This window comes from Caloenas nicobarica, chromosome 1, assembly GCF_036013445.1.
Source record: "Caloenas nicobarica isolate bCalNic1 chromosome 1, bCalNic1.hap1, whole genome shotgun sequence".
NCBI lineage: Eukaryota > Metazoa > Chordata > Aves > Columbiformes > Columbidae > Caloenas > Caloenas nicobarica.
The window spans coordinates 1,373,464-1,386,721 of NC_088245.1; the positions used below are offsets into that span (position 1 = coordinate 1,373,464).

General features: G+C 50.8%; 1 protein-coding gene across 1 annotated transcript in view; it reads right to left on the reverse strand.

Annotated features, from left to right (window-relative positions):
• Window positions 1–13,258, reverse strand: part of TNPO3 (transportin 3) — a 36,969-nt gene that overhangs the window by 14,219 nt on the left and 9,492 nt on the right. The window contains exons 2-6 of the mRNA XM_065626791.1: window positions 9,925–10,125; window positions 8,343–8,416; window positions 7,634–7,790; window positions 3,268–3,411; window positions 1,244–1,419 (exon numbers count right to left, since the gene is read on the reverse strand). Of these exons, the coding sequence (XP_065482863.1) occupies window positions 1,244–1,419; window positions 3,268–3,411; window positions 7,634–7,790; window positions 8,343–8,416; window positions 9,925–10,125 (752 nt within the window). The remainder of the gene's footprint in view (window positions 1–1,243; window positions 1,420–3,267; window positions 3,412–7,633; window positions 7,791–8,342; window positions 8,417–9,924; window positions 10,126–13,258) is intronic.

Sequence of the window (13,258 nt, forward strand, 5' to 3'; positions counted from 1 at the left end):
GTGAGGAGCTGGTTGTTGGGCTGTGCTAAAGTGGAAATACCAGTTTGGTGCTGGGGAGGCTCCAGATCCACCTCACAACTGGTTTTGTTGTGTTTATGAGCGACAGTCACATTAAACAGAAGAGTGAGCGCTCCCGGTGTTCACTGACAGAGCTGGGAGGCAGTTATCTGTGCAGAGGGAGGATGAATGAAAACCACAGGAATTGGAAGAGGAAAAGTTGTCCATGTCTGACAACTTGTGGATGGACTCATCAGTCACAGGGTGACACAAACACTGTCACCACGAGGCCACAGAACGGCAAGAGATGCCAGGAAAGGCTGAACATGAGCCAGCGTGTGCCCAGGTGGCCAAGAGGCCACCAGCATCCTGGCTGGTGCCAGCACTGGTGTGGCCAGCAGGCCCAGGGCAGTGACCGGCCTGTGCTGGGCACTGGGGAGGCCAAACCTCCAATCCTGGGGGCAGTTTGGGGCCCTCATGCCAAGAAAGGCCTTGAGGTGCTGGAGCGAGTTGGGAGAAGGGAACGGAGCTGGGGAAGGGGCTGGAGCACAAGTGTGATGGGAGCGGCTGAGGGAGCTGGGGGTTCAGCTGGAGAACAGGAGCTGAGGGGAGACCTTCTGATCTCTGACCTGCCTGAAAGGAGCTTGGAGCCAGGGGGGGTCGGGCTCTGCTCCCCAGGAACAAGCGCCAGGAGCAGAGGAAACGGCCTCAAGTTGCGCCAGGGGAGGTTGAGGTTGGATCTGGGGACCAATTTCTTCCCCAAAGGGCTGTGGGGCATTGGAACAGGCTGCCCAGGGCAGTGCTGGAGTCACCATCCCTGGAGGGGTTGGACAGACGGACATGAGGTTCTCAGGACATGGGGCAGTGCCAGGGCTGGGGGAACGGGTGGACTCCATGATCTTGAGGGTCTCTTCCAACCAAAATGATTCTAAACTCTATTTTGAAGCCAGCAGTGCATCAGCCGCACCCCAGGACACTTTCCCGCTGCTTTGCCCCCCGGTGAGGACAACCAACGCATCCAGGCTGGGGACAGCGACTCTGCCACAGCCCAGCGCACAAATCGCTGCAGCCAGGGCCAGGAAGACATTTGCTCACCTTTCTTTCTTTCTTTCACAAACATCTTATTTGCATAAGGGACTTCAGGGCGCCGCACGGATTCCCAAAATAACCGCGGGCAGACGGCGTGACTGTTAATTACTGTACGTCTTTCCTCCCCCAGCACGGCCCGAGGTTCGAGTTCACTCACTTGTCCAGGTCCTCGCGCGCTACCGCCATGTGATAGGCACTCTCGAGGGTGAGGACACCCTGGAAAAGCTGCAAGGCCAAGGGCAGGTTGGTCTCCACGTTCTCGATGGCGTAAAGGGCCGAGCAGACGCAGTCGGACGCGGCTTCGTGGAGGTTCGACGATGTTTTGTCTTGTTGCTGCAAGAAACAAGAGCCCGGTGACTATGTACGAAACAAGTGGGGAAAAAAAATCGTCTTTTGTTGTTTCTGCAATACTTTGTAGAGCTTCTGCACAGCCACAGCTCCCAAAATCTGCAACCAGCCCTGCAGAGCCTGGTTTGCTTTACCACCTCAAACACTTGAGGTCAAAACTGGGGAAACAACAACAACAACAAAAAAACCAAACCACAGCAGTTCAAAAGGAAATAAAACATTTTGCTGCTCATTTCCCCATCTGGGTCGGAGAATCCTTGAAAAATCACAATTTTGAAGGAGCCACAAGGATCATCGAGCCCTCAGTGAGGATGGAGATGAAGCTTCTCACAAACACACATGAAATATTTACGGTTGTAAGGGTTTGGGGGTGAACAAGAGGATTCCAGGCCGCACCTGGTCAATATTTATAGCAATCGTGCAAGGCTGATGTAACAGGAGCTTTAATGGCTCCTATGGAGCCCGGATTAATTAAGGAGGGAGACGAGACTGGCATATTAAGGAGGAGAAAAGCAAACAGGGAAGCATGGAAGGGAAACAAAGGAGCAGGAACAACCTGTGTCCTTTCACACAAGACTTCAACGCATTTGGAAAATAATTTGTGGTTCCACGTGAAGGTGGAAGGGAGGAAAAAATGGAGAAAAAATGCTGATTTAAAAGTGATATTAACATAATAAGTCCTGGGGGAGACGGGTTTCTGCTGGGCCCTGCATGAATATTCTCTATGCCTTCTCCCACAAATGGGAGCCCTCATTTGCATCTGTCATTAATTGGATCTGCAGCACAGAACAGATGCAAATGAGGGATTTTGGTTAACGAGGGGAGGAGGAGCAGACGATTCCTGCGCCGGGTCACGGGTCTGGGTTTGCCACAGCAGAAACCTCTGTCCTCCAGGAATTCCTCCTGTTTGTTCGGTTCATTGCCAGAAAAGGAGTAAAAAATTATTTTACTGAAAATCTGGGGAAAAGAAACAAACAAACCAACCAACCCTGACTTTAGTACTAAGCAAACGCAGCTTTTTTCAACATATACAGAGAACTTTAAAGCCAAAATGAATCACCATTTAATCTCCTGAGGATTGCAAACTTACTTGGACAATGCACTAAACTAATGTATTTTGCTCAGAGCCTCATAAAAAAATGGTCTTGGAGTAAGGACCAAGCACAATGTGTTTGAGGCCAAAACTCTCTTTTTTTAAAAGTTGGAGTATGCTCAAAAGTCCACCTGGCACCTACTTTGCCAGCAGTGGCGGCCCATGGAAATGGCTCCAAATGGCCATTTCTCAGATGTTAAATTCTTCTATTCTGCTCTGAATGTTTAGCAGCCACGACAGAAAAATGGAACCTGGCTCCTGCTCGAGCTGGATGAGAAATCCGCTTCATACAGGCACCAAAATTGATGATCCTTTCCATCCATCGGTCTTGTCCCCACTTCACAAAGCCTGACCTAAGGAAATGTTGGGCCCTGAGGGTGGTGAGAGCCTGGCCCAGGTTGGCCAGAGAGGTGGTGGATGAACCATCCCTGGAGACATCCCAGGCCAGGCTGGACGGGGCTCTGAGCAACCTGAGCTGGTGCAGATGTCCCTGCTCATGGCAGGGGGGGCACTGGCTGACCTTTGAAGGTCCTTTCCAACCCAAATTATTCTGTGATTCTAAGGAGCTGACAAAGGTAAAGACCAGAGGGTTCCTACCCAAGACAGGAGGGACAAAACTCACCTTCCGCACCAGCTCATGGAAAAGCGGCGTCACCTCTCAGACTCTCTTGGATTTAAAAGCGACACCACCCTGGTACCCAAGAACCACCGTCACCTCATTCCCCCAGAGAAACACTCACCAGCACCTCGAAGAGCAGGGACAGTAACTTGCTGTTGGCCATGAAGGTGCTGTCCAGGACCCCCAGGTTGAACCAGCTCCCCAAGCACCTGAAGATTTTGATGAGCATCTTCTCATCGTTGCCTGCTTTCTCCACACACGTCATCTGCAACGGCACAGGGGAGAACTGCTGGAGAGCCCAACCCAATTCCGCAAGCAAAATAATAAATAACTTTAGGAATGCTGTTGACTTGTCAGAAGGCAGGAGGCTCCACAGAGGGATCTGGATCGATGGGCTGAGGCCAATTGTCTGAGGTTCAACACGGCCAAGTGCCGGGTCCTGCACTTGGGTCACAACAACCCCATGAACGCTGCATGATCGGGGAAGAGCGGCTGGAAAGTGCCCACGGAAAAGGACCCGGGGTGTTGGTGCCAGCGGCTGAACATGAGCCAGCGTGTGCCCAGGTGGCCAAGAGGCCACCAGCATCCTGGCTGGTACCAGCACTGGTGTGGCCAGCAGGCCCAGGGCAGTGACCGGCCTGTGCTGGGCACTGGGAAGGCCAAACCTCCAATCCTGGGGGCAGTTTGGGGCCCTCACGCCAAGAAAGGCCTTGAGGTGCTGGAGCGAGTTGAGAGAAGGGAACGGAGCTGGGGAAGGGGCTGGAGAAGGAGGTTGAGGTTGGATCTGGGGACCAATTTCTTCCCCAAAGGGCTGTGGGGCATTGGAACAGGCTGCCCAGGGCAGTGCTGGAGTCACCATCCTGGAGGGGTTGGACAGAGGGACGTGAGGTTCTCGGAGACATGGGGCAGTGCCAGGGCTGGGGGAACGGTTGGACTTGATGATCTTGAGGGTCTTTTCCAACCAAAACGATTCTGTGATTCTATGGCCCCATGCTGCTTTTGTAATCAGGAGCACGACAGTTCTGCAAACATCCTCTCAAGACCACGTGGGCTCCGATCATCCTCATTCAGGAAAGCAGAACGCTTCCAACACCCCCATCCACCAGTAAAGCAGCCCTGGGCTCGGTGCGATCTGGAGGCAGAGCCAAAACCCTCTCAGTCACCTTCAGGTGCTGCTACAGAAGCGATAAAAGCAGTTTGAGCATTTTCATGCATTCCCAGCCTGTCAGTTTTCTGCAGGATCCCGTCTCAGACCGGTGGAGCACGGACACAACGAGTTGCATCCATGATGAATCCTTAAACTCCCCCTAGTCTCCATTTTATATTCCTCCCCACAAAAGCACAGAGAAGACGGGTCCTGAGGGACCCCGATGCCAACCTGAGGACAGCCCGAACACGGCAGCATCGGAGATGTGGGTCTGGCTGCGACGGCCAGCGATTCTGCTGGCCCACAGCACCCACCAGCACCCCCCACCAAAACCCAACGCCAAGGGACGCCCCGACCCCGCCAGGCTGAGGGAGACAAGAACAAGGGGTCAGGCAGGACCTGGAGAGGGATCCCAGACTCTTTTCTCCCCAGAAAAGAACCTGGACTGGTCAAGGATTCCTGCACATGGGAGTTTCCAGAGCTCCTCACTCGAAGCTTCAATCCTGAAAGTGGAATATTGTACTTCACAGTCCCTGTGCAATTTTTTAAACGCTCAAGAAAGTGAATTCAGCATTCAGATCCTACGCAGAAAACTTCACTTTGCTCTTCGGGCAGGTGGTTAAAGCGCCCGTGCTGGGATTTACCACGGAAGCTCCAGGCAAACGCAGACAAGTCTGAGCGGAAAGTCTCCCAGCAGCGCTACGACCCTTCCCAATGCGACACCTCGCACCGTCCCCAGTACAGCCGCGCGGTGGGTGACGTGTTCTGTCGCACCGATGTGACAGCCAGCCGTGCCGTGAAGAGCGCCCAGGGCTGGGGACAGCTCGGGGAGACGGCGCGGGGACGCGGACGTGAAAAATAACCAGAGTTTGAGAAGTGAGAGAGGACTCGTGAAAAGATAAACTCGCGGAAAAGGTGGAACTGGGCTCCCCTAATGGCTGCGCTGGTAATGGCACGGAAAAAAATGGGATAAATACAGCGCGAGGGGGAAGGGAGGCTCCTCAAGCAGAGGATACAGCTCAAATCTGTCCCCCAATGCATCCCGGAACATCGCGATCCCTCTTCCCTTCGGATTTACTGCAGAAACTCTGGCAGACGAAGCCTCCACGGGGAAAGGCAAAGCCAGACGTGGCACAAACACCGAACACCCATCAGAAGTACCTGCTACGCTCAGGTCGCTCTCTGTGACTTTGTTAACCGCAGGGACACAAAATGCAGCGTGGAAAGAGAACAGGGACCTTCTGCAAAGGTGTTACAAGTTTAAATTGAGGGTGTCTTACCCCTAACTCTGCCCTTTTCTGCAAATTAAACCAAGGAAAACTGCTGGGAGGTGAGTTTGTGTCGGGTCCAGAGACGGGGATGCGCAGAGGGATGTTGGATGGGGCCGCAGATAATGAGAGGATAAATGAAACGGCACATCAAACGAATCTGGAGGGGGATGAAGAGATTCAGCCCCCTTCTCCCTGGATCTTGTTAACGGGATGGAAATCTAAATGTCAGACTGACAGCAAAGGGAGACTGTGAGTCTGTAATTAGGAGAAACGGCATAAAAAAGCACTGCAAAACACAGCTCATTTCACAGAATCATAGCCAGATCGAGTCCAACCGTTCCCCCAGCCCCGGCACTGCCCCATGTCCTGAGAACCTCATGTCTGTCTGTCCAACCCCTCCAGGGATGGTGACTCCAGCACTGCCCTGGGCAGCCTGTTCCAATGCCCCACAGCCCTTTGGGGAAGAAATTGGTCCCCAGATCCAACCTCAACCTCCCCTGGCGCAACTTGAGGCCGTTTCCTTCCCTGTTGACAAGGGAATATTGACCAGCAGGCGGCTGGAAGAGGGACGGGGACACCGCAGAGCCCAACGTGGGACGGCTGATGAGACCCGGCAATTAAACACACTAAACTCCAGCTCCGTCTGGAGTTTGGGAACGTTAACCAGCTGCTTGGTGGAATGACAGACTCGATAGTACGTTATCTTTAGATAAGCAGCACGAAATGATAGAATTTTACGGGAAAAGAGGCTACGGCACGTGGTCCATGCAAAGCCAGGGATCAGTTTGGTTGCTCGTTGACTGAGCTCAAACACCCAGGAGCAGGAGAATCTCTCTGACAAGGACAGAGCCAGTGAGGAGCATTTATCTTCAGTCCCTGAAGCCATTCGCCTCCACACTTACGCTCAGCTCCCCAAATTTGCCCTGGGCTTGATCTTAAAGGTCTTTTCCAATCAAAATGAGAACAGGAGCTGAGGGGAGACCTTCTGATCTCTGAACTGCCTGAAAGGAGCTTGGAGCCAGGGGGGTCGGGCTCTGCTCCCCAGGAACAAGCGCCAGGAGCAGAGGAAACGGCCTCAAGTTGCGCCAGGGGAGGTTGAGGTTGGATCTGGGGAACAATTTCTTCCCCCAAGGGCTGTGGGGCGTTGGAACAGGCTGCCCAGGGCAGTGCTGGAGTCACCATCCCCAGAGGGGTTGGACAGACGGACATGAGGTTCTCAGGACATGGAGCAGTGCCAGGGGTGGGTTATGGTTGGACTCCATGATCTCAAAGGTCTTTTCCAACCAAAACCATTCTACAATTCTATAATTCCACGTTTCGGGGCCCACAACAGTCTTGTTCTTGGAGAGCGTGACTTGCTCCCTGGATGAGGAAACTTTTGAAGAAAAAGAAGATTCAGCAACAGTCTCCCCGCTTGGCCAATACTAAATGTGATGTGCAGCTAAATCCATCACCTCAGCTTATCAAACAGTGGTCAAAAATTAGGTACGTACTTACGGCTGAAAGGGGCATGGAAAGAGCGAGAGATCAGAGTCTTTAAGTACCTGAATGCCCTTCTTCTAACACGTACAGAGAGATATACCGGTGTGCGACTCTAGAGAGGATCTAGCGATCTACACACACCCCCCACATTGGACTGAAGTAATTTCTTTCGTAACCACCAAATAACCCAAACCTCCCAGGAATCCAGCCCTGACCAACTGCTGAACCGCCGGCCCAGGAGAATAAAGAGCTTTTTCTGAATTTAAAGGACACTGAGCCAAAAGACGAGCCCCACGCTCCGTCCCACCGGGTAAAACAACACGATCCTCGCGGGGACGAGCCAGTTGAGAGGATGAGAAGGTTCTTAATTCTCCCTAACGAGCTCTGTTTTCAACCCAGCACTGACAACAGGGGCCTGACTGTGATGTTGATCCGCTTGGAATCAAAATTTGTCGCACGCAGACCAGATTTTCAATCACACCCAACCTGGAATAACCCGGATCGGCGATGCACAGGGGGAGGAGAAGTTTCACAACAGTCTTCAGCAGCCGAGCGGGCCTCGGTCACCACGTGCCGTGTCTCCTTACCAGCAGAGAGACGACGGTGCTGGAGTAATACGCCAGATCCTCGATGATTTCGGTGCGGCGGTTGGCTCCGATGCGCAGGGAGCGGCTGTGAACCTCTTCGGGCAGAACGGTGAGGATCTCCAGCAGAAAGGGCAGGGACGTCACGTCGTTGCTGTACCTGGAACAACGGGGAGAGAGGAAAAACGTGAAGGTGAGAGCCAAGCGCACGCAAGAAAACTAAATACTGGGAAATAACGAGAGGTGGAGCGGCTTTTCGAAGAGATTCGGCAAGAGTGTGAGCGCGAACACGCTCCAGCGTCCTGCTGCGAGGGCAGAGCAGAGAGAGGAGCCTCTGTCGGTGGTTTAGCTCAAGATTTTTCAACAGAAAGATGGGAAAAGCTTTCCCGGCCCACGAGCACAAATCGCCGTTGGCTGCGGCTGAAGCGGGAGGGGATGGGGGATCATCGCGGACAAAAGAGGGATGAAGAAAATCGCTGAGGCTCGGAGTTGTGGCCATGGAGGCGCGTGCGGGCGCTGTCGCACGGAGCCACAGACGGACCCACCTCCCTGCCACGGTCCAAAACACTGTACGTTATTAATTAAGGAAATGACACTTCCCTATCGTCGGGCCGTTTGCTGCTGCGCGACTTTTGGGGTGACACAGGTCCCACCCACCCAACGTCTACTGAAGGAACAACTGAAGAGTTGAACGATATAAAGAATTACTTACTTTTCAACCAGTGTTTGTACGCAGCCTTTCCAAGAAGCCATTTGCAGGGCAAGGTCTGCTATTGCTAAAGCCAGCTGAAACGGGGGAAAAAGACAAAAAAAACCAGAGCTAAGTGCGGTGACTGACAAAATCCGCCCAAAAGGAGAGGAGATGGGGCTGTGACCATCAGACCAGCGCTGGGCAGGTAACACCGAGCCAGGATGTTAATTCACAATATCCGTGTTTTATCTGCGTTATCCCTGTGGATATAACCGCAGAGCACCCACCGCCCCAACAGGGTGATATTCTCTGCTATTTTGGGGTAAAACCAGCCCCCTGAGCTCTCCAAACAGCAAACAAGAGGGTAAAGTAATTGATTTAACTAAAGGAACCACATAATGAAGGAAGGGAAACAATTCTGTGCTCGGAGACGCGCGCGGGCTGCAGGCGTCGATCTTCTCTGTTCTCCGTGCTGGAGGAGCAAACAAGGGAGAAAAAGGGGGTTTGTTTCATAAAAAGAGTGAGAAGCGATAAAAGCGGAGCTGGGCAGCATCGCCGTGACCTGCAGCATCTCCTCTTCCTCCCCTAAGCCGGCGATTAACGTTAGGAACGGCTCTAGCGGGGCTGTGAGACAAGCCTGGCTACCAGGCTGCTCTTAAGGGCAAGTTAAGACTAGATAGTCCGGGCTTTAGCGGCCGACAGACGTTCCCCCAGGCAGCCCTGCTCCGCACCCGCGGCGGGTGCGCTCGACACCCCCGCCAAACCAGAGCAGTTTGGTTCAGGCTCCAGAGGAGGGAACGGCCTGAGCCGCAGCCGGGCCGAGAACTCCCTCCAGGAGACCCACGGGGAAGCAGAACCGCAAGCGAGCCCGGTCAGGTGTGGGCGCGGGGAGCCTCGGGTGGGCTTTTCCCACTGCGTGCAATTTAACTGCGAGTTGACCGCTTCATTCTATAAATACGCCAGCCTGGATGAGCCACTTGGAGCTCTCCCCGCTAAATGAGTGAGCTGCGTGGCCATGGTTTTACTACTCACAGGTCAGTGGATGAGCCCAGTTCAAGTTCAACATTGGTCATTTAGCTTGAGTACGTGCACACCAAATGTAATGGATTCTTTAGAGATACAAGGTTGTATGATTTTTTTAATATACTCTTTGATTCATGTAGACTAAATCTGCTAAAATTTCAAGCTCGTATTTGCCAAAAGCAACTGCAGGCTACGCGAAGCGCCTGCAAGATAAAGTCCAGCTTGCATTTTGCTGGGAAAAACAGAACTGACTGGGAAAACAACGATCCAAGGCTGACACAGAGACGTCACAGACATCTGCAAAGCGGGGCCTAGTTTTGCACTTCGCTGAGAAGAAAGGCTTTATCCAGACAACAAACGGCTATCAGGGAGGGAAGACACCTGGAGGTTTGCTTTGCAAACGGATACAGGCACCTGGAGAGAAGGTCAGCAGCATTCAGCGTGGCGTATTTCCCCCATGCAAGTAAATAATCAAGTGAACCTGCCACCAAACTCTTGAAGCTGCATCTATCTTTAAGAAATCTAAACATCGTTCTGCAGCAAGCAGAACCCTAAAATCATTCCTTGCAACAGCACCCACCTGGGTGACGATGACGGGCGACAAATCCTTCAAGTTCTGGATGTGGGAGAGCAGCGAGTCCCGTAGGGAGGCGTGGGAGTCGGTGGGGAGCTCGTAGAAAGACGTTTGGATCTTCATCTTCATGGTCTGCGCCGCGAAGTAACAGGATTCCACATCCTGGCGGATCTGCAGCAGCTGGTCCGAGATCTCCCAGGCGTGGACCTGGGGCAAAATGCGGCCGAGTCGGCAACGTGGGGAAAAGCGAGCGGGTCGGGGGAAAACCCACCTTCCCCTGGGTGAAACACCCCGGGATTTTCACCGGGAGAGTCCACCGGAGCAAATCTTGCAGGAAAGAGCGAAAAAAAGCGGATTTTTGGATAATTGCGGTGCCTCTTACACGGGAATAAAACCAGAGAGAGGCCAGCGAGGGACAAATGACTGAATAAATATAAAAAAATAACAATATGTAATTGCAAGATTGAAGCCGGCGGGTCCATCTGAGAGCAAACGCTGGGACAGATTGGGGAGAAACTCTGGGATTTGGGGACTTCTGTTACGGAACGAGATCTTCCAAGGACTCAGACAATCAATAAAATGCTCCTCGTTTCCTGCAACATATTTTAGTTCGGGTAAGATCATTTGATTTTTCTTAAAAATTAAAACAAAGGCTTTGTTTGTCTAAAATGCTTGAAATCTGAATTTGCGTGTAATTAAGCTCGAACTAATCAACTCGCCTCCTGCGTGTGAAGGAACGGGCTGACCGCATCCAACATCACCAAACTGGATGTTCTATCACTGTAATCGCTACGAAAATCACCCCAGAATGTCTCTCTGATAGAAAATGAAGTCACGGCACTGGAGGATGGCGGATATTTCTCAGGGTTGTTAATTTGGGGGAGATGAAAGGTGGTTCCGACCAACATTACAGATGGACAAACATCACACCGCAAAAGGAGGAGCTCCCCAAAAACATGGCAAGATGGGACCCCAAAACCACCACAGAGAAGGACTTTAGATATATATATATATTTATTTATATTTATATATATATTTATTTATTTATATTTTTATATATATATATGTATATATATATAGACTATCCAGGTCCAACAGCACAGTGAAGGGAACCATTAAATACATTAAATATATTAAAATAATCTACAATACAAAGGATGCCGTCTGTTTGCCTTTTAAAAACCAGTTTATAAGCAAAAGCCCTTTGGTGGCGACACCGCTCGGTGCTGGACGCAGATGGGGCATTTGAAGCCGTCGTGATGAACAGAAATCCCAGGAAAAAATAAAAATAAATTCCTTTTTTCTACCTGGAGGAAACATCCACGTGGAAAAGACCTGGGCTGCCGCCTTCCCTCGTCCTTCACAGTCACAAACTTCTCCTCCTAAACCTAAATTTGGGTATCAAGGGGGTAAAACCCCGACTTTTTGGGGTGTGTCTGCTCGGTCAGACATCTCCAGTGACATAAAACCCACGGCTCAGTCTCGGATATTTTTATTTGTCCAATTTCAAGCACCCTCTGCCCTTGGCTTTCCCTTTGCCCCATCCCCAGCCTAAGTGTGGAAAGAGAAATTCTGATTTTACTGAACGGGAACACCGGGAAATGTTTGCATTGCACGGACCTAAGGGGGCACTCCTGTACCCCAAATTATTTCATTTCATAATTAAAATCCCCCCCAACTTCAGTCTCTTTCACACCTTCAGTACAATACCTGCTAGAATTGCATAACGTGATTTTCTTGCCCAGATTTTCCCCAATATAAAATGAATCCCCGTCCCCATCCGGAGAGCAACACCACATTCGAATTTCGCTTTTTAATACACTCAAGCGGCCTCTTTGCGGTTCCTCGCTCCACATCAACCTCCCGCTGCTCAGAAACCGGACAAATTCAACTGGAAAAAGACAAATAATCACGTTTCCGAAGGGATCTGCCCCTTGCAGGAAGGCTCAGGAACGGTGGCGGTCTCCAACACGATGCTCCAAAAACCGCATTTTCTGGGGCTGGGGGAAGAGACGAGGCCATGGAGAGTTTGGCACGTTGGTCAAGGTCAGTCTGAATTCTAGTCAAAAACCAAAACAAAACGACACCACCACACAGTCTCTTTTTGCAAACGGCAAAGTCAAAAATTCTGATTTCTTCATAGCCAATATGAGCCTGTAAAAACTCCAATAACAGGTAGGAAGAAAAATGTGGAGGCGTTTCTGACAGAAACGTCCCTACGGGTTAATTTATACTCACTGGGTAATTCCCAAGCTTGTAATAAATAAAAAAGTCTTTCTTAAGAAACTAAATAACTAGAATCGTATGCGACTCATACTAAAAACTTTCTCGGCTGTATTAACGGGCACGTATTTTCCAGGGCGTTTAGAACTGAACAATTAGGGATGGGGACTGAACGGGGAACGTGTGAGGAGATTCTATCCAAAAAAAACACCCAAAAAATCAAAGCTGGAGAGCCCCGGCTCTGCTACACTGCCGATAATCCATCTGGAAGTCGCTGATTCAACAAAACCAGTAAAATTATTAATGGGTTTGTGATCTCTAATGACTGAATTACTAAAAGAAGATATTTGCTTGGTCAAAATTTGCTGGAGAGTCATAGAAACTTTGAAAGAGCTGAAATGAGTTGGCTCCGCACCCTCAGCTCCAGAGGTGATTATATGGGTTGTAAATACATTTATAGGGGAAAAAAAATCCCATAAAGTAGGATTTAGGAAGAATAAACAGACACGGAAGGGGTAAGGAAGATCTTAAAGAAAAGGCAGGTTAGGAAAGAAATAAATGTTTAGTTCTGGCTGCAGGTATCAAATACTCGACCTGCATCTCGAAGAACCGCCGAGTATTTCCAGAAATTAACATTATTTGGGGAATTTTTTGGGCCAATAAAGTATTTCCAAGAGATTAGAAGAGAATGATTTTAGATTCTAGGTTGCTAAAAAAAGAGGGTCAAGAGCCTCCTGCAGATTTCGAGCACCGGTGAGAAGGAAGACGACATATCCGATCTTGGCAAACCACCCCAACGCTTTGTGGGCTTTTTGGTTTTTCAATGAAAATTGCGTTTCTGCCGAGAACATAGGAACACGAGGGGCAGAAAAGGTTCCTCTGCAAACGTACAATCCAGCCTGTCCGGGAAATTTGGAAAATAAAGGCTCATTTCTCATTTTCGCCTCGAACCGGGTTGATGGGGCGACGCGGTGAAGACGAACTCGGGTGACGACATCCCCGTCCCCAACCGCGCCGAGGTGACACCCCTGGGACCTCATCAACCACCCCAGCAACATAAAGCGCTTTTGGCTTTCCAACCCAAACTATTTTTCATTTCTGTTGCGTAACGTCTCCG